The sequence below is a fragment of the Meles meles genome, chromosome 2 (assembly GCF_922984935.1).
Source record: "Meles meles chromosome 2, mMelMel3.1 paternal haplotype, whole genome shotgun sequence".
Classification (NCBI taxonomy): domain Eukaryota; kingdom Metazoa; phylum Chordata; class Mammalia; order Carnivora; family Mustelidae; genus Meles; species Meles meles.
This window is the reverse complement of record NC_060067.1, coordinates 154701622-154720399: the sequence shown is the minus strand read 5'-3', so window position 1 is coordinate 154720399 and position 18778 is coordinate 154701622. Positions and strand designations below refer to the sequence as shown.

The following is an 18778-nucleotide window of genomic DNA, read 5'->3' as shown; positions in this document are numbered from 1 at the left end:
GGACCCACTGGAGGCTAGACATGTGGCCGTGGTTGTCTGGAAACCAGGTCTGGAGACTGTGGAAGGCTGAATAGTAGTGTCCCTGGAATTTCGATGTCCTGATCACTGGAACATGTGGAGGTTATTTTATGTGGTGAAGATTTCACAAATAAGAATTAAGGATCTTGAGACAGGAAGATTATGTTGGATTATCAGGTGGACTCTAAATGCAATCACACGTGTCTTTATAAGATAGAGGCAGAGGGAGGTTAGACACACAGAAGAGGAGGAAGTAATGTGACCATTGGGGCAGAAAACGGAGTGATGTAGCCACATGTCAAGGAATGCTGGGGAGTCTGCCTCTCTAGCCACAATCTAAAAGTAGTAGAGTCAAGAACAGATTCTCCCCTAGAGCTTCTAGAGGGAACACAGCCCAGCTGAATCTTAATTTTGGCCTAATGAAGCTGATTTTGGACTTCTGGCCCCCAAAACTATGAGAAGATGAATTTCTGTTGTTTTGAGGCACCAAATTCGTGGTCATTAGCTGCAGTAACCATTTGTAATTAAGAGAGGGACAAAAAAATCAGATGTGGCAAATGAGAAAAAGGAAGACAGTTTCATGCACCAACTACTGACTTAATCTTACCAAAATGGTGTTTTATGCTTGTGACACTGAGCAATTTCTTCTGTCAGGGGAGTTTGCTCTGGGGTCAAGAACACTGTGGTTAACTCAATAATGACTTCCTCCTGGTATATAACACATACTAGACAAAGCAGCAATTCCTCAAACCTCCAAAATCCGTCTCTTTGTGGCAACAGAGTGTCTGAGTAAGACTTAACTTTGAAATACAAAGAAGCATAAAAGCATTCATTATGATGTTCACTGCACATGTACAATTTTCTCTGAGTGACTGTGGTTCTTACCCTGAGTCCCCAGACCTCTAGAAGTTCTTGAGATTTATTTGAAGGTTTGGAGCTCTGAGCAAGAATTACACGTTAGTTCTTGGATATATCATAATAATTACGCCCTCTAACTAGAAGATGTCTTATGGGATGATGGGAAAATGACTATTTGGAACCTTGTAAGCCATGATAAGGAGTTGGGATTTCATTCTAAATGTAGCGGGAAGCCATGGGTGAGTTTGATGCAGGACAAGGACACGACTGGAATTAGATTTAGGATGTTGCTCTGGCTGCCCCGTGTGGGCAGATGGTAGTGGACACAGCCTAGTGGTGTAGGAACAGATAATGGTAGCCTGGACTATGACAATGAACATGAAAATGAGAGAGACTTAGGCACAGTGGAGACGTACTGGAAAAGCAGAATCTAGGTTAATCCGATTAACTGGAGGGGAGAAGTAAGGGAAAAGGTCAATCAGTGATGACTCCTAGGGATCTTGCTTGAATAAGTTAAAAGAGGAGAGCTGGGAAGGCCAAAATGGTGGTGGTGGCTGGGGGAGTTGTGGGGCTTATTTATGGAAGAGGGAAGGGATGGGAATAAAGGTTCCAGTTTAGGAAATATGTTGATAAGTAAAGAGAATTAACAAGGCAGGCAGTAGAATATGGGGATCTGTAGTAGCACAGGTAGGTAGGTTATTTGGAAATGAAATCTCTCTCTCCCTCTCTCTCTCACACATGCACACACAATGAGCAGCCAAACCAAAATTTGCCAGGGCTTAATTGCAGGGCATGGGGAGTCTGCCTCTCTAGCTCCAATCTAAGGGTTTTGGGAAGAAAGCTAAATAATCAAAACTGAACAAAATTCTAGAACGAATTTAAAATTTGGGGAAGAAAATTAAATAATCAAAGCTGAAGCACTTCTAAAAAATGTTATGATCCAATCGCTATATACTGTTTTTTTTTCAGTGTTCCAAAATTCATTGTTTATGCACCACACCCACTGCTCCATGAAACATGTGCCCTTCTTAATACCCACCACCAGGCTCACCCCTTCCCTTCCAAACCCTCAGCTTGTTTCTCAGAGTCCACAGTCTCTCATGGTTCATCTCCTCCTCCGAATTCCTCCATCTCACTTTTCCTCTCCATCTCTCAATGTCCTCCATGTTATTCCTTATGCTCCCCAAATAAGTGAAACCATATGACAATTGACTCTCTCTGCTTGACTTATTTCACTCAGCATAGTCTCCTCCAGTCCCATCCATGTTGATACAAAAGTTGGGTATTCATCCTTTCTAATGGAGGCATCATACTCCATTGTATATATGGGCCATATCTTCTTTATCCATTTATCTGTTGAAGGGCATCTTGGTTCCTTCCACAGTTTGGCAACTGTAGACATTGCTGTTATGCACATTGGGGTACAGATGGCCCTTCTTTTCACTACATCTGTATCTTTGGAGTAAATATCCAGTACTGCAATTGCAGGGTCATACGGTAGCTCTATTTTTAATTTCTTAAGGAATCTCCACACTGTTTTCCAAAGTAGCTGCACCAACTTGCACTCCCACCAACAGTGTAAAAGGGTTCCCCTTTCTCTACATCCTCTCCAACACTTGTTTACTGTCTTGTGGATTTTGGCCATTCTAACTGGTGTAAGGTGGTATCTCAATGCGATTTTGATTTGAATCTCCCTGATGGCTAATGATCATGAACAATTTTTCATGTGTCTGTTAGCCATTTGTACTGTATACTGTTTTTAATCTTTCACTTTGGGTACTTTAAAATGACACTATATAGAGTATAGATGACAGATGACAGTCTGTTAGATAACTGAAATTTAAGATAAAATATGGTAAATACTTGGAGATTATAGCGATGTTGAAGATACAGATGAATGGATGGGTGGGTGGATGAACGAACAGACGGGGAGACTGATAGAGACAGATTTTAAAACACTATTTTATATTTGGGACATGGTGGATAATTTAGCATTCACCCAAAAAGGTTATCCAAAGGAAATGTTGTGTCTGTTCATGAAGTTTTGAGGAGTTGGGAAGGAGATACATCATGTGATCAGGAGAACTATCTTCAGACTTAGTAATTCTCTATCAGATTTCAAGAAAGAAGATCTAACAGTAATCAAAACATTTGATTCCTAAAAGAGGAAGAGTTGCATTTTCAGTATATAAGAATCATATCTGAACACCCACCTCCCCTCCCAGAGGTGAATATTAGAATATTAGAAAACATCATGACAGGTTCACTTGGAAGGTAAACTGTCTACAGTTGATAATCCAAAGGCAATTAATAATACATTTGATTGTCTCCTCCAATTAATACCATAAGCAAATAATTCCATAACAAAACTCAGGAAAAAAATATGAAAATGCAGTTAAGATTACAAAGTCTTTGTCCAAAGTCAAAAATACGCCCGCATGTTGTGCAAAGTCTCTAGCTCATCAAGACATGATGTAGCTGTCATATTCTGTGAACAGAATCCAGCACTTCCAAGGTCAATGAACCCAGTATGAGGTTTAATTTTCACTCTGATCTTCTTCTATGAGGTCTTTCGGCCTCCTTTAATCTAAATAAAAATTAGCAAACTTCTTCAGCCATTTTTTCTTTCCTAAAGTTGTTGGTGAGCCTGGTATCTACCACCCAGCCAACTTTGCAGAAAACCACAGTTTAGATGGAAAATCACTTTGGGTTTCTGGCTCATCAGCAGTACTGCACATCTAATTAGCTCAACAATTGGTCCCTGTGATAAAATCAGCTAATTTTACGTTCAAATGGCTGCTCCGTGGTAAGCAATACTGTCACTCTCAACTCCATGTACAGAGAAGTTGCTGAAGAAGCTGGTTACTAGGGGGTCACTGGGGGCAAACTAGTGGAGACTACTAAATTAGTAACAAGTCAATGTTACAGTTAGTGCATAGGGGTCCCACCAGGGCTCAAGATGAATTCCCAGACTGTAATGACAGGGCCAGAAATGCCAACTCTTAACGGGCAAATTAGTATATACAAAATACATGGAAGGAATTATCTACAGAATCTCCCACTCTTAGAAATAAATCTATATGTTTGTGAGAAGATTACGAGGTCCTAGACCTAAATCTAGTATTGTTAAGAAATGACTCTCCCTAGATTAAACACTTCTGTGGTTTCAGGAATTTGTGCAAGCCTGCCCTAGGTAGAAAACCTAGGAAAGTCCACTCCAGGAATCACCTCTTCAGCTTCCCCATCTCCTCTCCTTACCTGTTAAGGCGACTGGTGATATCGGAACTCTCCCTACTTTGTGGCATCTATTAGAAACATTATTAAGGTATTTTTTTAAGGTAGATGCAGAAGCACAGATCAACTTGTTTATGGTGTAAAAGCTACTTATATCACCTCTCATTGGCATTGCAAATTATTGAATTTTTTTGGTGTGTATATTATCAATTATATCAATTGAATGGATGGTTAGAAATTTTTCAACTTTTGAAACAAGGAACACCTGAATGCACATAATTTTACATAAATAAACAGAGAGATAACATACATACCTCCATCTAATTCATTATACCTATACATGTATATAGATAAATATAGTCAGAGATAAAGAAATGATTTTATTTATATAAGGGGCTTAAAATAGTAATTAGCATGTCATAAGCTCTCAGGCTGCTCTGGTGTTCTTGTGCTATCATCATTATCATTATTATTATGTAGCTACATATATACTATCTGTAAATATCTAAACTACACATGCAATGGTGTATTATTTAACTATCTGGTTACAGCAGGATGTCTGCTAAAAAATAAACTTGTCCTTGTCTTTCTCTGCTCTAGAAGAGGCACCAGAAAGTCACTAAATTCTGGTAGATCATCCTTGAGGCACTGGAGTCAGTAGGCTGCCTGGAAGGGATAGGGCAGGGGTGTCAAGGACGCTTTGCAGAAGGTTACATCAGCCGCCTCTTGTGCATCAACTTAGATCCTCTCAGCCTCACCTTTCTCTCCTCCAGCCACCGCTGCAGTGCTCTGCTCTGTATGGACTCTGGTTAGCTTTATGCGGGTGCAACCCTACACTTCACACCCATGCCGTGTGCCTCCTGCCTCCTGCTGCAGGGACACAGTCTCCTAAGTCCTCACAGTGCCACCCAGAAGCACAGAATGAACCCACGGGGAATGGCATTCATTAGACATGGGTTTCCCTTCTTCTCCCAGAATGACTGGTCATTTCAGAAGGACCAAACAATCTATCACTGATAGGACAGACCAACGTATATTCACTCTCCCTCCTTCCTTTTCCATGTCCTTTACCCCTGCCTCCTCACTCCATGGCACCACACTCCCAAGTTAAGCCCTCACACACAAGTCTTTGTCATAGGCTCTGCTTTCCATGGGACCTGGACTAAGATAAAAGTGATAGTAGTCACCCCTGTGCAATGGCACAGTTAGCCCTACTGCTCACTAGGGAAGATGAAAAAAGGCAGGACTTTGTTCTTTGGTTCTAGAAAAGGAAAATGACTTGTCCTCTCATGATATGGATCTGCAAAGGAGGGTAGGAGACAGTAGTACCTGGTGCTCAAGGTGGGACAGAAAGATAAATCCTGACCCAGGTCTCCTTAGCAAAGACTGTATCAAGAACGTAAGACCCCTCTGCACTTGACTGAGCTCACCAAGGGTCCCTTGGACTGTGTCTTTCAGCATTAAGCTCTTTCTACTGGTGACTGAAAGGAAAACTACTTGACCTTTAAGCTGCATATCTAGAGAAAAGAAAGCAGGGGAGCAGTTCCTGGTGCAGCACCTCTGATGGCCACAAGGACTGTGCTCTATGGTGGCCCCATGCTCTTGCCAGAAGCCAACACGAGTAGAAGGCTTGGAATCTTGAGTGTCCCAGCCCAGGACGGCAGACTAACATGCCCCGTGCCTGCTGCAACATGGGTACACACCCCCCTTATGGAACCCTATGCTGTCTAATCAGGTAGCCACTAGCCAAATGTAGCTATTTAAATAGACAATTAAATTAATTAAAATATGATAAAAAACTCCACCACTCAGTTGCATTAGCCACGTTTCAATGTTCAATGGCCAGAAGGTGGCCAGTGGCTACTATATCAGAAAGGGCAGAAGAGACCACGGCCACCATGACAGAAAGTTGTACTGGAGGTGCCACTCTGAAGTCAGGACTCAGGATTTTAGTCAGTTAGCCAGGAGACCCAACACCAGACTTACCACTCACCTATCAGGGGAATGGAGGGCCGTTTTCATTTATGTGGTAAAATAAAAGAAATACAAGAGTATTTGTGCTCTGAGTTGGTAATAAAGCACTTTTTAAAAAGATTTACTTATTTATTTATTTGACAGACAGAGATCAAGTAGGCAGAGAGGCAGTTAGAGAAAGACAGGGAAGCTGGCTCCCTGCTGAGCAGGGAGTCCAATGTGGGGCTCGATCCCAGGACCCTGAGATCATGACCCGAGCCGAAGGCAGAGGCTCAACCCACTGAGCCACCCAGGCGCCCAGTAATAAAGCACTTATGTGTGGTTACATTAACAGCCATGGATATTTGGATACTGGGGGCAGAGGACACCCCAATCTTTATGGCAGAAAAGACTTTACTTTTAAAAATCAAGCAAAACCATGTGTATGTATGTATGTATTTAATTTCAACATACTTAGGTACGAAAACCCAAAAAGTATTTGGTTAAAACAACTATCTAGAGTATGAGATTAACATCCCCCAAATCAATAAAAATAATGGAGAAATTATTAAAACAGTTAATTACATTTAATGCCTAAATTTTCATTCCTGTGTGTATCAGTTATCTAAAATCAACATGGGTTCCACTCAGTGCAAATGGTAAGAAACTATAGTGGGATAGAAGTCAAAAAATTAGGTATAAGTTAGCCTCTTCATCGTCATATGGAAGACACTGACTTTTGAACTTAAAATGCTCATTGTGAACACCAGAATGTCATCTCCTTTGGTCATATTCTAGAGAGACAACATCCTTCTCCAATCTCTTAGAATAACTGTTGGTACCTTAAGAGACTGGATCATAACACTAGGTAATTTATATATAGCATTAATCACATGTCATTTTCTGTATTATTCATTACTCACATTGTCTTTATAATTAAATATAGTGAGATTAAACCAAAGAGAAGTGATTTTTCAGTTCTTGCTTGGGGCTGAAGCTCTGCTGAGCTTAGCACAGCATCTTGCCTGGTGTAGGCACTTCCCTACCCACCTCTCAAATGCTGGTGTTCCATAGGTGATGAGCCTTTTCTTCTCATCTCTTATCATTTTTCCCAAGTGACTGTATCAGCAAATAGGACTTCATTTACTAAATACAACTCCCAAGAATAAGGGCTACCATTTGTGGAACACTATGTGCTAGGCCCTGTGCCTTACAAGCATTAACCGAGTCAACAGTCACAACAACCCTGCCTGCAAGGAAGAAACAGCCCACATCTCTTCCTAACAATCATTCAGATGCCCAGGTCATAGGTCCCTTAAACCCCACATTTCCAGACTTAACTTACCTTTTGCCACAAATCTGCCTTGGACCATCACACAAAACATTGCAAGCCAAAAACGTACAAATCACCCTGGATTCTTCCCTCTCCTTTTTTCTCCACTTCCAGTAAGTTCCAAATTCTATTACTTTTACTTCCTAAATATCCCTTCATTCCATGCAGACTGGCAGCACCCTAGATAAGGCTTCCATTATTTCTTGCCCAGAGTCCTGCATCAGCTCTCCAACTCATTGCCCTAAGTCTGGACTTTTTTTTTTTTTTCTGTAACCCCAGTTACTCTACAAACTTAACCTTGTGACTCTGAGCATCTGAAATACAGGGATAATAATGAGGTCTCTCTCCTTACAGGTTTGTGTGAGTTTAATGAGAGAGTTTTCTAAGTGTCAGGTAGTTGATAAAAAGTTACTTAGCTGACATATGAATTGAGACAATTTGGTGCTGGAGGACATGTGCTTAACCATCACCACATATGCCCAGGTGAGCCCATCATTATCAACTTCCTGAAGTTGTCATGAAAAGTCATGATGAACAGAGACACGAGATTTACAGTGTAAAGCTTTTGAGAATGGTAATACAAATATACTCCAATTACCCTAAAGTTTTATAGCTTTAACAATAAATGCTATCTTGTGGTTTCTGTAGGACCACTTAGCTCAGCACCTCTCACTTGAGGCCTTTCATGGGGTTGTAGTCAAACTGTCAGCTGGGGTTGCAGACTCATCTGAAAGCTTGAGTAGGGGTGAGGGGCTTCCAAGCTTGCTCATGTGGTTCTTGGAGGCCTTCATCCCTTGCCACATGAACCTTTACACAGGGGCTACCTCACAACATGGCAATTGGTTTCCTCCAGGGCAAGTGATCCAAGGGACAAGAAGAGAGGGCCCCTACTATGGAAACCACAATCTTTTAATAAACTCATCTCAAAGTAACATCCCACCACTGCTGTCATTCATGGGGAGTGAGTCATTAAATCCAGCGCATACTCAAGGAGAGGGGTTTACACAAGGGCAGAAACCATAAGAGCCAACCCAGAGGCTGCTTACTATTAGCACCTAAGTAGACATCACAGCCCTGAAGGGAGGGGGTGTGCTGAGAAAAAATGGTGCTCTATCAGCATTTCCTCTAGCCCTCTCTGCTTTTTAGAGTTGAACAGCCCATGAACTTCATGCCCTACTACTTCTTATCAGTAGATAACACTCTTGTCTTGGTCTCCTCCTCACTGCCATCTCTGGCACCCATGGAGGATATCATGGAGATGGAGATGGAGATGGAGATGGAGATGGAGATGGAGAACCCACAGACTGCTGGGAACTATTAAATATCAGACTTTTTTCATAAATCCAAAATAGATCAGCATTATAGTAGCTACTGGCTCTATTGTTAAGCTTAAATTTAAGTCAGGAAATATAATAATAATTAAAATTTAAACATTATCACAAAGTTCTAAAAATTAAAGCAATGCAAGTTATTTTTAAAAGAACCAAAGCTCTATTGAAGACTTTTATATATAATACAAGATAATAGTAAAAATAATTATTTCATGCTATTATATCTGTATTTCTAAGAAGTATTTTTATTATAATTCAAACCACTGTTACTAGCAAGATACAGTGAGTATTCTGGGTTGAACCGTGTACTCCAAAAAATGTAGGTTGGAATCTCAACTCCCCAGTATCACAGAACGTGAGATTATTTGGAGATAGCATCTTTACAGAGGTAATCAAGTTAAAATGCGGTCATTAGGTTGGACTGTAATCTACTATGACTGAAGTTGTCATAACAAAGAGAAATTTTGACACAAAAACTGACTAGAGGGAAGAAGATGTTAAAAAAGACACAATGAGAAGGCAGCTATCTACAAGCCCCAAGAGAGGGGCCTGGGCCAGAACCTTCTGTGGCAAGCCTCAAAAGGAACCATGAGTCAAGCAGAGCCAGCACCTTGATTTTGAAATTCCAGCCTCCAGAAACATGAGACAATGCATTTCTGTTGTTTAAGCTGCCAGTCTGCGGTACTTTGTTATGGCAACCTGAACAAAGTACTATACAAAGAAGGAAGAAAAAAGTGAGATTTAGTGAAAGAGAGGCAAGGAGAAATAGAAGGCTCTATGTCAAGATACACATCCATGTGGATGAGATGACTTTCACAAGAAATACACAAAGGCCTATTCCTAAAATCTCATTTAGCATATTTATGGAGCAGAAGCTGACAGATATTTCCAAAACTATAAATGGACACAGTGCCCGCTGAAAACAACCAGATTCTCCTTCTACAGGTGGGGTCTGACTGGTAGGGGCCACCAGAGGGAGTCCAGGAGCAAGAGGGGACCTTACCTTCTGGTAGTCTTCTTTGGACCTCAGGGCTACATCCATGTGCTCAGTAGAGGTTGGATAGATGGCTGAGCGGTACTGAGTGCCATGGTCATTGCCTTGTCGCATGCCTGGGAAAGTGGAAAGCAGAAAGATTACTGGAGTGGACCAAGCAACAAGGCCAGTGTCACAAGTTTTCTATTATTCATGTGCTGCTAAGTTGCTTGGTTGGTTTTGTTTTTATTTTTATTTTTTTCAATTGAAGTATGGTTGACACACAATGTTATATTTGTTTCAGGTGTACAACTTAGTGATTTGACAAGTCTTACCTTAGGCTACACTCACCACAAGTATAACTACCATCTATCACCTTACAATGCTATTATGACACCTTTGACTATATTCCCTGTGCTAGGCCTTTTATTCCTGTGACTTATTCATTCCATAACTGGGAGTTTATACCTCCAACTCTTCTTACTCTTTTTCACCCATCCCCACAACCCCTCCCCTCTGGGAACCATCAGTTTGTTCTCTGTATTTATGGGTCTGCTTCTACATTTTGTTAGTTAGTTAGTTTTATTTTTTAGATTCCACAAATATGCAAATTTGTTTTTCTCTGTTTTACTTATTTCACTTAGCATAATATCCTCTAGGTCTATCCATGTTGTCACAAATGGCAAGATTTCATTCTTTTTTATGGCTGAGTAATATTCTCATACACACATACACACGCGCGCGCACACACACACACACACACCCCACATCTCCTTTTTCCATTCATTCATCAACAGACATTTAACATTGTTTCCATATCTTGGCTATTATGAATAGTGCTGCAATAAACACAGGGGTGCATATACTGCTAAGTGCTTGTTTTCATTTCATCTTGACACCACTCTCCTTAAATAAGCACAAAATATATCTGTTTTGCTTTGTTTATTTTAATTACAACAGGTATGTTTGAACTTAGGTAAATTTCTCATAGGTCTTAGATCACAGTAGATACTCTACAAATATGTATTTTTCTATGCAGATATTTAAATCATAACCTGCTCTAGCTTTCACTTGTAAAGCACTGGATTGTCCATTATTTCTTTGGATCTTAATGAGACACTCTGTGTGGCATGTGCTGTGGTCCCTCACATAGTAAATAAGGAGATGGGATTATATATGGGTAAGCACCTGCCATACTGGTTGGCACAGAGGAGGTGCCTATAAATGACTAAATAATGATATTCAGTGAGTTTGAAGAGCTTGCCTAAGGTCATCCACCCAATTAAGGGAAAACCTGAGCCTTACAGTTAGCCCAGTCACAGCTGCTAAACTATATATCCCAATCAATTTCTAACTATATAATTTCATCCCCAAAGTTAAACAGGCACAGGCTTAAGATAGATCTCCTATAGATCTCCATGCTGTGGTCAAAGGAAACTCACACGCGTTTACTGCATCATTCAAGAATCAACTTCAGTTTTAGCAAGTGCCCCAAGACTCCTCCAATAGAAGATATAATCTTCCAGAAAGAACAGCTTTGTATTTTCAGATGTTAACATCCATGTGAATTACCTGGGGATGTTGTTAAAATGCAGATTCTGGTTCTGTAGGTCTGGGGTGAGCCTGAGTAAGAGTCTGCATTTCTAAACTGCCCATGAGTGGTGCTGACCACCAGACTGCACTTTGAGTAGCTAGGGTTTAGAGTCTGCTCAGATATTTTCAAGATTCTTTATAATCCACCAGCAACAATTTTAACTCCAATAATGCAGTAAGGAAAACCTGAATCTTCCAAACTAACATTCCTGAGGTACCCAATGTACAGTACTCCCTCCACCTCCAACCCCATCCCTCCAGGAGGCACACACTTTTTACTGAACTCCTCCTATTTAAGACTTAGTTCAAGCATCTTCACTCCACGTAAACTTTCCCGAGTGCTCCTTAAAGCTGTGACAATCACTGACCCCTTTGGGCAGGTCTCTCTCTTAGAGATTTTACCGTACTGCATTGTTATTATGTGGTTGTCCCTCTTCCTCATCTGTGAGCCTTCCAGGGGGCAAAGCCTTACAACCATGGGACCTGGTTTAGCATCAGACAGATGGATACCCTTCCACCAATATTCATTGTATGAAGGACATATAAGTTTATATCTCATGATCCAAGGCCCTGCAATCAGTACTAGAGTGCAAATCAATCAATCAAAGTGCTTTTTACCTTTAAATGAAAATATAAATTTAAATGTAGATAAAATAATCCTTCTTAAGAGCTCTAGGAAAAAGCTACCAGTGAGCTAATATGTCTGACTAGTAGAGGGTAGTGCAGTAGCTAAAGACACCAAAGGTTCACTATGTCAGTTAATCAATTGACAAGCTAGAATTCATGATCAAAACTAGAGTCTAAAACTAGAGGTTTAGGGGCACCTGGGTGGCTCAGTGGATTAGGCCGCTGCCTTCGGCTCGGGTCATGATCTCAGGGTCCTGGGATCGAGCCCCGCATCGGGCTCTCTGCTCCGCAGGGAGCCTGCTTCCTCCTCTCTCTCTGCCTGCCTCTCTGCCTGCTTGTGATCTCTCTCTCTGTCAATTAAATAAATAAAATCTTTAAAAAAAAATAAATAAAAATAGAGGTTTAAATAACAAACTAGTAGGATTTAGTGTCAAATCATAGGCTAGCTCTGGTGTGTGCATGTGTACTTGTGCATACAGTGAAACGGTGTTTTGGTACCTATTTGTTCACATCCCAGATTGTTTGACTTCCTAGAAATTCCATTTTCCCACCTTCAGAGTCCCATCCCCACCCTGACACACAAAGATCACATGGGGACCAGAAACTAATTAGCGGCTTAAACAGCCAATACCAGTGACACCAAAATATTAATTTAATAATACATAATAAAAATAAACCAGCCCATGTCTCCAATAAACACTGTATAATACCAAATTAGCACTGTATAGTACCAAATTAGAATATCTATTTCATTTCTGTATAAGTTATGTGTTCACTTAAGTACCATAATATTATGATAATGTACAATATGTATTATTACAGCACAAATATTATTTATAGCATATACTATATAGGTATTTTAATAGTATATTTATTAAGCACTTAATATGTGCCAAATACTTTGCCAGGTGCTAAGGATACAGCAACGAATAAAAGCAAACCCTACCTTCACAGAGCTCACATTTCAGTGTAATTTAAGAAACTGGAGAAATATGCTTCCAGAATGGCACTTTGGCAATATTTTTTTCTTTATCTTTTTCAATGTTCACTCTTTCACTTAAAAGTAAGGCTTTTCTTGAGTGACTACTTTGCATCCTTTTGTGCACAATGATGTGATAGTAGTATTACTGTTCCCTCTGAAAACATTCTCTAAGACACACATCCTCAAGATTGCTGGATGGCTGATTTTCAGGAAAATCTGCCTCATCTCCATTTGGTACAAGATGCAGAACAGTAGGGTCTCTATGTGGAGTTGTTTACACCTATTCAAGTTCCCTTTTTTTTTTGGAAGATGAACTAGCATGTGAGTTAAAGAGAACAGGCAGGTGTTATTTATTTATACTTTTCAACAAATTTTGCTAAGATTCCATATGCCTTGTACAGAAGACATAAATATCTCTGTGTTTGGATGAAGGTCCTTGACCTATCATAGGATTATGAGAAACTGCTGCTTATGAATAAAAACTAACTTTTTTAGCAAACAAGATGGGAATAATTAATAATCATTCCAAGGAAATTGTCCAATAGTCTGGTAGAAGAGTGCACAATAAAACCTCCAGATTTACATCTACATTCATAGCCTCTCTTGTAGTGACAGGACAACCTAAGGGGTAGAAATATCTGAGAGGTTTCACAAAATTGTGTGGTTGGGCAGAAAAGATACATATGACTGTCATTTCTAGGCAAGTATATAAGGCAGTGTATTTCTATAAAAAACAACCATGATTCTTTATGCAATTGTGGGGTATAACTACTACAATCTGGGATGGGGATTTATGAACCCTTCCCTAAAGCCATGATTCCCTTGAATTAAATTCTAATTTGATCATCTTCTAATTGTTATACTATAATACTGATAGGGTTGCTGTCACTGTTGTCTTTGTCTTCTTTGTACAGACTTGAGCTGTCCCCAGCTCACCCTGGACAGCTATAAAGAGAAGTAACATAGTGGGCATTATCCACAGCTCTGTCCCAGACTCCTTGCACCTCTCCCCTTGCACCAACCCAAAATGACTTTCCATCAATTGGAAAGATGAGAATTATTCACATTGTTATAGCCACCATCTTCAAGTCTTACAGATTTGAATTTATAGCCTTGACCTTCCGATCCCAACACTTCTTGGATATTCTAACAAAACTGACAGCTCCTCAAGTCAGAACCAATCACACTCTTCGTCACTCTGGCTAAACCTCTGCCTGTCTGGAAAGAAGACAAGAAAATGTTTAAAAGATACAGTAGGGGATAGAGAGAAAACATCAGTCTTTATTCAGATATCCTTGAATTTTGAGTAATGCTGGATAAGGCATTAACCCTCTGTTATATTCATGAATAACAATGTTAATTTGATTGAATTTTTTTTCCATCAAAATTCACCCCAATGAGAAGGTATTAATATCTTAAAACAAAACCATATGCACATTTCCACCTATTTGTGTATGTGCTTAGTTGATTCCAATGCATGTACCTTTTGTTTAACTGATGAAGAGGCTTATTAAGTGGATGGGAGCTTGAAATTTGGAAACAGATGGTTCACTGGGAAATATGATTTGATGCTCAACAGATTGAAAAACCTATAGAATTATGGATTTCTGTTCTCGTTATTTTTAATACATTGCATTTACAGATGTTTAGCATCATTAAACTTTTCACCATTTCTTTGAGCCTCCATTGGTTTATGTTATGCATGCAAAACGGTAATTCACATGTGAGGAAAACCTGTTCACTAAATCTCTCATTAGAAGCCTAGGACTCAGAAATACAAGACCTTGTTTTTAAGTCTGACTCTGTCACTGACATGCTTTATGTAAATTACCTAGTTTCTGAGCTCCAAACCTTATTTGTAAAATAAGGATTATAAGGACCTAAACTACAGGCCTGTTGTGAGGAGTAAATGAGATGAAACCTGTAAAGCACCTTGTTGACTCTAAAAAATTATGTGGGTGTTAAGTACTTTAAACAACTTTTAATAATCCTGGAATGCTTCAGAATAACTAGTTTGAAATAAAAATAACAAATGATGTCACACAAGATACTCTAGGTACAAAACTTTTCATCCCCTGAAAAGCATTAAATAATATTCTTCTCTCAGATGCCCACACAGTGCAGGTCACATAGAAAAATCCAAACAGAGAATCAAAATCCATTTTATGTGTGTAGAAATGTACTAGTTTTTAACTCTTTATTACATTTTTAGCAGAATTATCTTCCTAATTAAAGTTTTAGCTCTGCTAATCTCCATCCCAGTTCTCTATTTCAATGGAAAACAAATCCAAGAAAGGGAAAAACTCTTTGAATTTTCTGGCCCCTGCCCCTACCCATGAAGAGCCTTTCAAAGCAATGTCTCATTCTTGATCTCTGATCTGAAGGTTGGAAAAATCAGGCCTTTTGGGCATTGATCCCAAGAAAGAACCTGGAAATCAGTGTTCCAACCCATGGAATCGCAAAGTTAAATGAAATATTTGACTGTTATACCTGACCTAAACAGTCTTTATAATGTTGTTATCAAGCAGGCAAAACTAACCAAAATTGCACTGTGAAAAGGACAGGAAAATGTCATGAGAGACAGAGAATCCCTACTTGTCTTTCCTTCTTTCACAAATAAATACATTCCCTCTACTATAAAGTGTTCACAGAGCACCAGCTGTGTGCTCAGCACTGTTAATTATAAGCCTTGATCCCAAGAAAGAGCCCAGAAAAGGGAAAAGGGAAAAGGGATGAGCTTGACCCTATACTTCACTGTACTGGGTTTTTGCCAACATTTCCCCTCACCTTGCAGACAGCTGCCATTAGTCTTCAGATTAGCCCTGTGAAGTTGGTATTCTCAACTTTCTTTGACCCAATGGAAGCTGTGAATCAGAGACATTACGTGGCCTGCCTGATAACATAGAGCTGGTAAATGGCCACGCTATGATTTAAAACAAGATCCACCTGATTCCAAAATTGATGCACAACAAGTTAAAGCAAAACAAAGACAATGGAACAAAGTGCGCCGTAGGTGGTGCATCTGGAAATGAGCATCACCACCTGAGGTCCAGAAAAAAGAACAAGTTTGCTATGTGCTGAAGCCTGTGAAGAGAGAGAGCTGGGTTCTGCCTAGGGGTCTAGAAGGAAATGAAACTGGTTAGTTGAGCATGAGGCCACACAGGAATCTCGACAGGACATCCCAGGGACTAGATATGTTTGGAAAGATCAGTCTCAAGGAAGCCACAGAATTCCATAGAATCCTGGGGAAGCATAGTCTTCAAAAATCCAAAACTCTCTTTCATATAGATTCAGTAACTGTGCCCTCCATTTGGCTTTGGAAAAACTGAGAGGATGAATTACTGACACTATCTGGCTGTTTCCTCCAGGAAAGCAAGCAATGGGCCTGCTGTCGTGAGTGAAATGAAAATAACTGGCTGAGAAACAACATCTTGTGATGAACCTTCTCCCATAGCACTCTCTAAACGAAATAATAAGGACTGGGCTTTGGAGCCTTCTTGAAGAGGACTGACCTCTTGGCATCTACCAACTGTTTGCAATTTTCCCATCCACCTTCTTCCAATAAGATTTGAAAGGGACAAACCATCCTGAGACTGTTCTAAGATTTCTCTCTTTCTCTCTCTCTCTCTCTCTCTCTCTCTCTCTCAGCAGAGCCACAGAAAGCACTGGAAAACAGAGAAATGTTTAATCTGTAATGAAGCAAAAAAGACAAAGGTTCATCTGCTCAATGGGCCTTCTAAACCTTAGCTCATTTTTGGCTACCAGCCCTGTTCTATACCTTCTAACTGGAGAGATGAAAAAAATATGCTTGAACATGGGAATTTTAAAGAGGAATTCACACTATGACTTGTTTCAAGGTGATTACTTTTAGAAATTCCAGGACTCACCAGCTGATAGTGAACATCAGGGCAAAGAAGTACACATTTATAAGGGCCAGCAATTTCTAACTGTGTTAGGGAACTTCAAGGGAATAATAATCTCATTAGAGGCTCGCTGTGTTGGTTGCATAGACAGGGTGACTGCTACCAGGAAGAATCCATATTATTCTCTTCTACAGACAGTTGCTAGGAAAAAAATGGATCCTGATCCATAATCAGGTTTTGTCATGAGACGGTTCTGGATTCTAATTTCAGCTCTCCTGTTTGCTAACTGTGTAATCTCAGCCAAGTTATTAGACCCATCTACATTTCAATTTCTTCATTTGGAAAAATGGGGGTGATGGTAGATACCTTGTTAGGTACTTTGCATAGAAGCTCAGTAAACATAACTCCTCCATCCCCTTGTGACTTCTAACGCAGAAATTCAAGGAAGAGACTTTTTCAACGTATTTCTTAAGAATTTAAAAATTTCTCAGGCAATAAAGAGTTGTTAAGCATCCACCTCAGTCCAGGAATCTTGCTAGGACTTCAGCTACAACTAACACACCAAAGAACCTAATCTCTGTCTCAGAAAATTTCTACAATGTATCATCAAACAGATACGCATGCAGAGAAGCAAGATGTGCTCATTATGAATGAACAGAGATCCATCTAGAATCTATGTCTCTTAACCACTCTGATCTCAGTGGAAATCAAGGATTTGGGTTAGATCCTTTTAAAAGCAGTTTTATTAAGGTAAAATTGATATACAAGAAATGGCATGCATTTAGAGTATACAATTTGATCAGTTTTGACATGTATACACACAATGAAACCATCGCCACAATCAAGATAATGAACACCTCCAAAATATTCCTGTGGCCCATTTTAAATCTGTCCTTCCCACAACTCCCAGTCCCTGCCCTAAAGCCTCAGGCAAACCCTGACCTATATTCTATCATTCATCTAGATTCATTTGCATTTTCTAGAATTTTATACAACTGGAATCATATAGCATGTACTATTTTTTGGTAACTCAACTATGTTGTTTTAAGTTCAGTACTTCCTTCTTTTTATTGCTGAGCAGTGTTCCATTGATTGGATATCCCACAATTTATTCATTGACCTATTGATGGACATTTTGGTTCTTTCCAGCCTTGGGCTATTAGAATAAAGCTAGTGTAAATATTCATGTACACATCTTTATATGTACATATGCTTTCATTTCTTCTGGATAAATACCTGGGAGTGGAATGGCTGGTACAGTTTTGTTTAAGACTGTCAAACTTTTTCCAAAGTGGTTGCAATATTTTATATTACCTGCCAGCAATGCAGGAAAACACTGGCTGTCTTATATCCACACAAACACTTGGTACGATCAGTCCTTTTAATTTTAGCCATTTAAATATATGTATAGTAGTAGCTCACTGTGGTTTTAATTTGAATTTCTTAATGCTTCATGATGTTGAGCATTTTTCATGTGATAATTTGCTATTTGTACATCTTCTATGGTAAACTGTTCAAATATTTTTCACATTTTTAAGTTGCATTGTTTTCACATGGTTGAATTTTGAGTTTTTTTATATACTCTGGATACAAGTGTCTAAACAAATATATAATTGGAAACTACTTTCTCTCAATTGGGTTTGTCTTTAATTCTCTCGGTGACTTTCAAAGAGCACAAATTAATTTTAATGGAATCGAAATTATCAATGGTTTCTTTTATGGATCAAGTTTTTGTGTAACTAAAATCTTTATCTAACCCAAATCATGAAGATTTTTTTCTTATATTTACTTCTAGAAGTTCTATAGTTTCAGGTTTTAAAATTAGAGCCATGATTACTTTTACATTTTGTATATGGTGTGAAGTACAGATTGAAGTTGTTTTGGTCTTCTTCTTCTTATTGCTGTTATTGCTGTTGTATTCTTTTTTTTTTTTTTTTGAGAGATTTTATTTTTATTTTTTTTAATTAATTTATTTTCACCATAACAAAATTCATTGTTTATGCACCACACCCA

At 39.3% G+C, this 18778-nt stretch overlaps 1 protein-coding gene across 10 annotated transcripts in view; it reads right to left on the bottom strand.

The window, feature by feature from the left end:
• Positions 1-18778, bottom strand: part of MSRA (methionine sulfoxide reductase A) — a 435929-nt gene that overhangs the window by 100071 nt on the left and 317080 nt on the right. For all 10 annotated transcript variants that reach the window (XM_045997942.1, XM_045997943.1, XM_045997941.1 and 7 more), the window contains one exon: positions 9731-9837. In XM_045997942.1, the coding sequence (XP_045853898.1) occupies positions 9731-9837 (107 nt within the window). The remainder of the gene's footprint in view (positions 1-9730; positions 9838-18778) is intronic.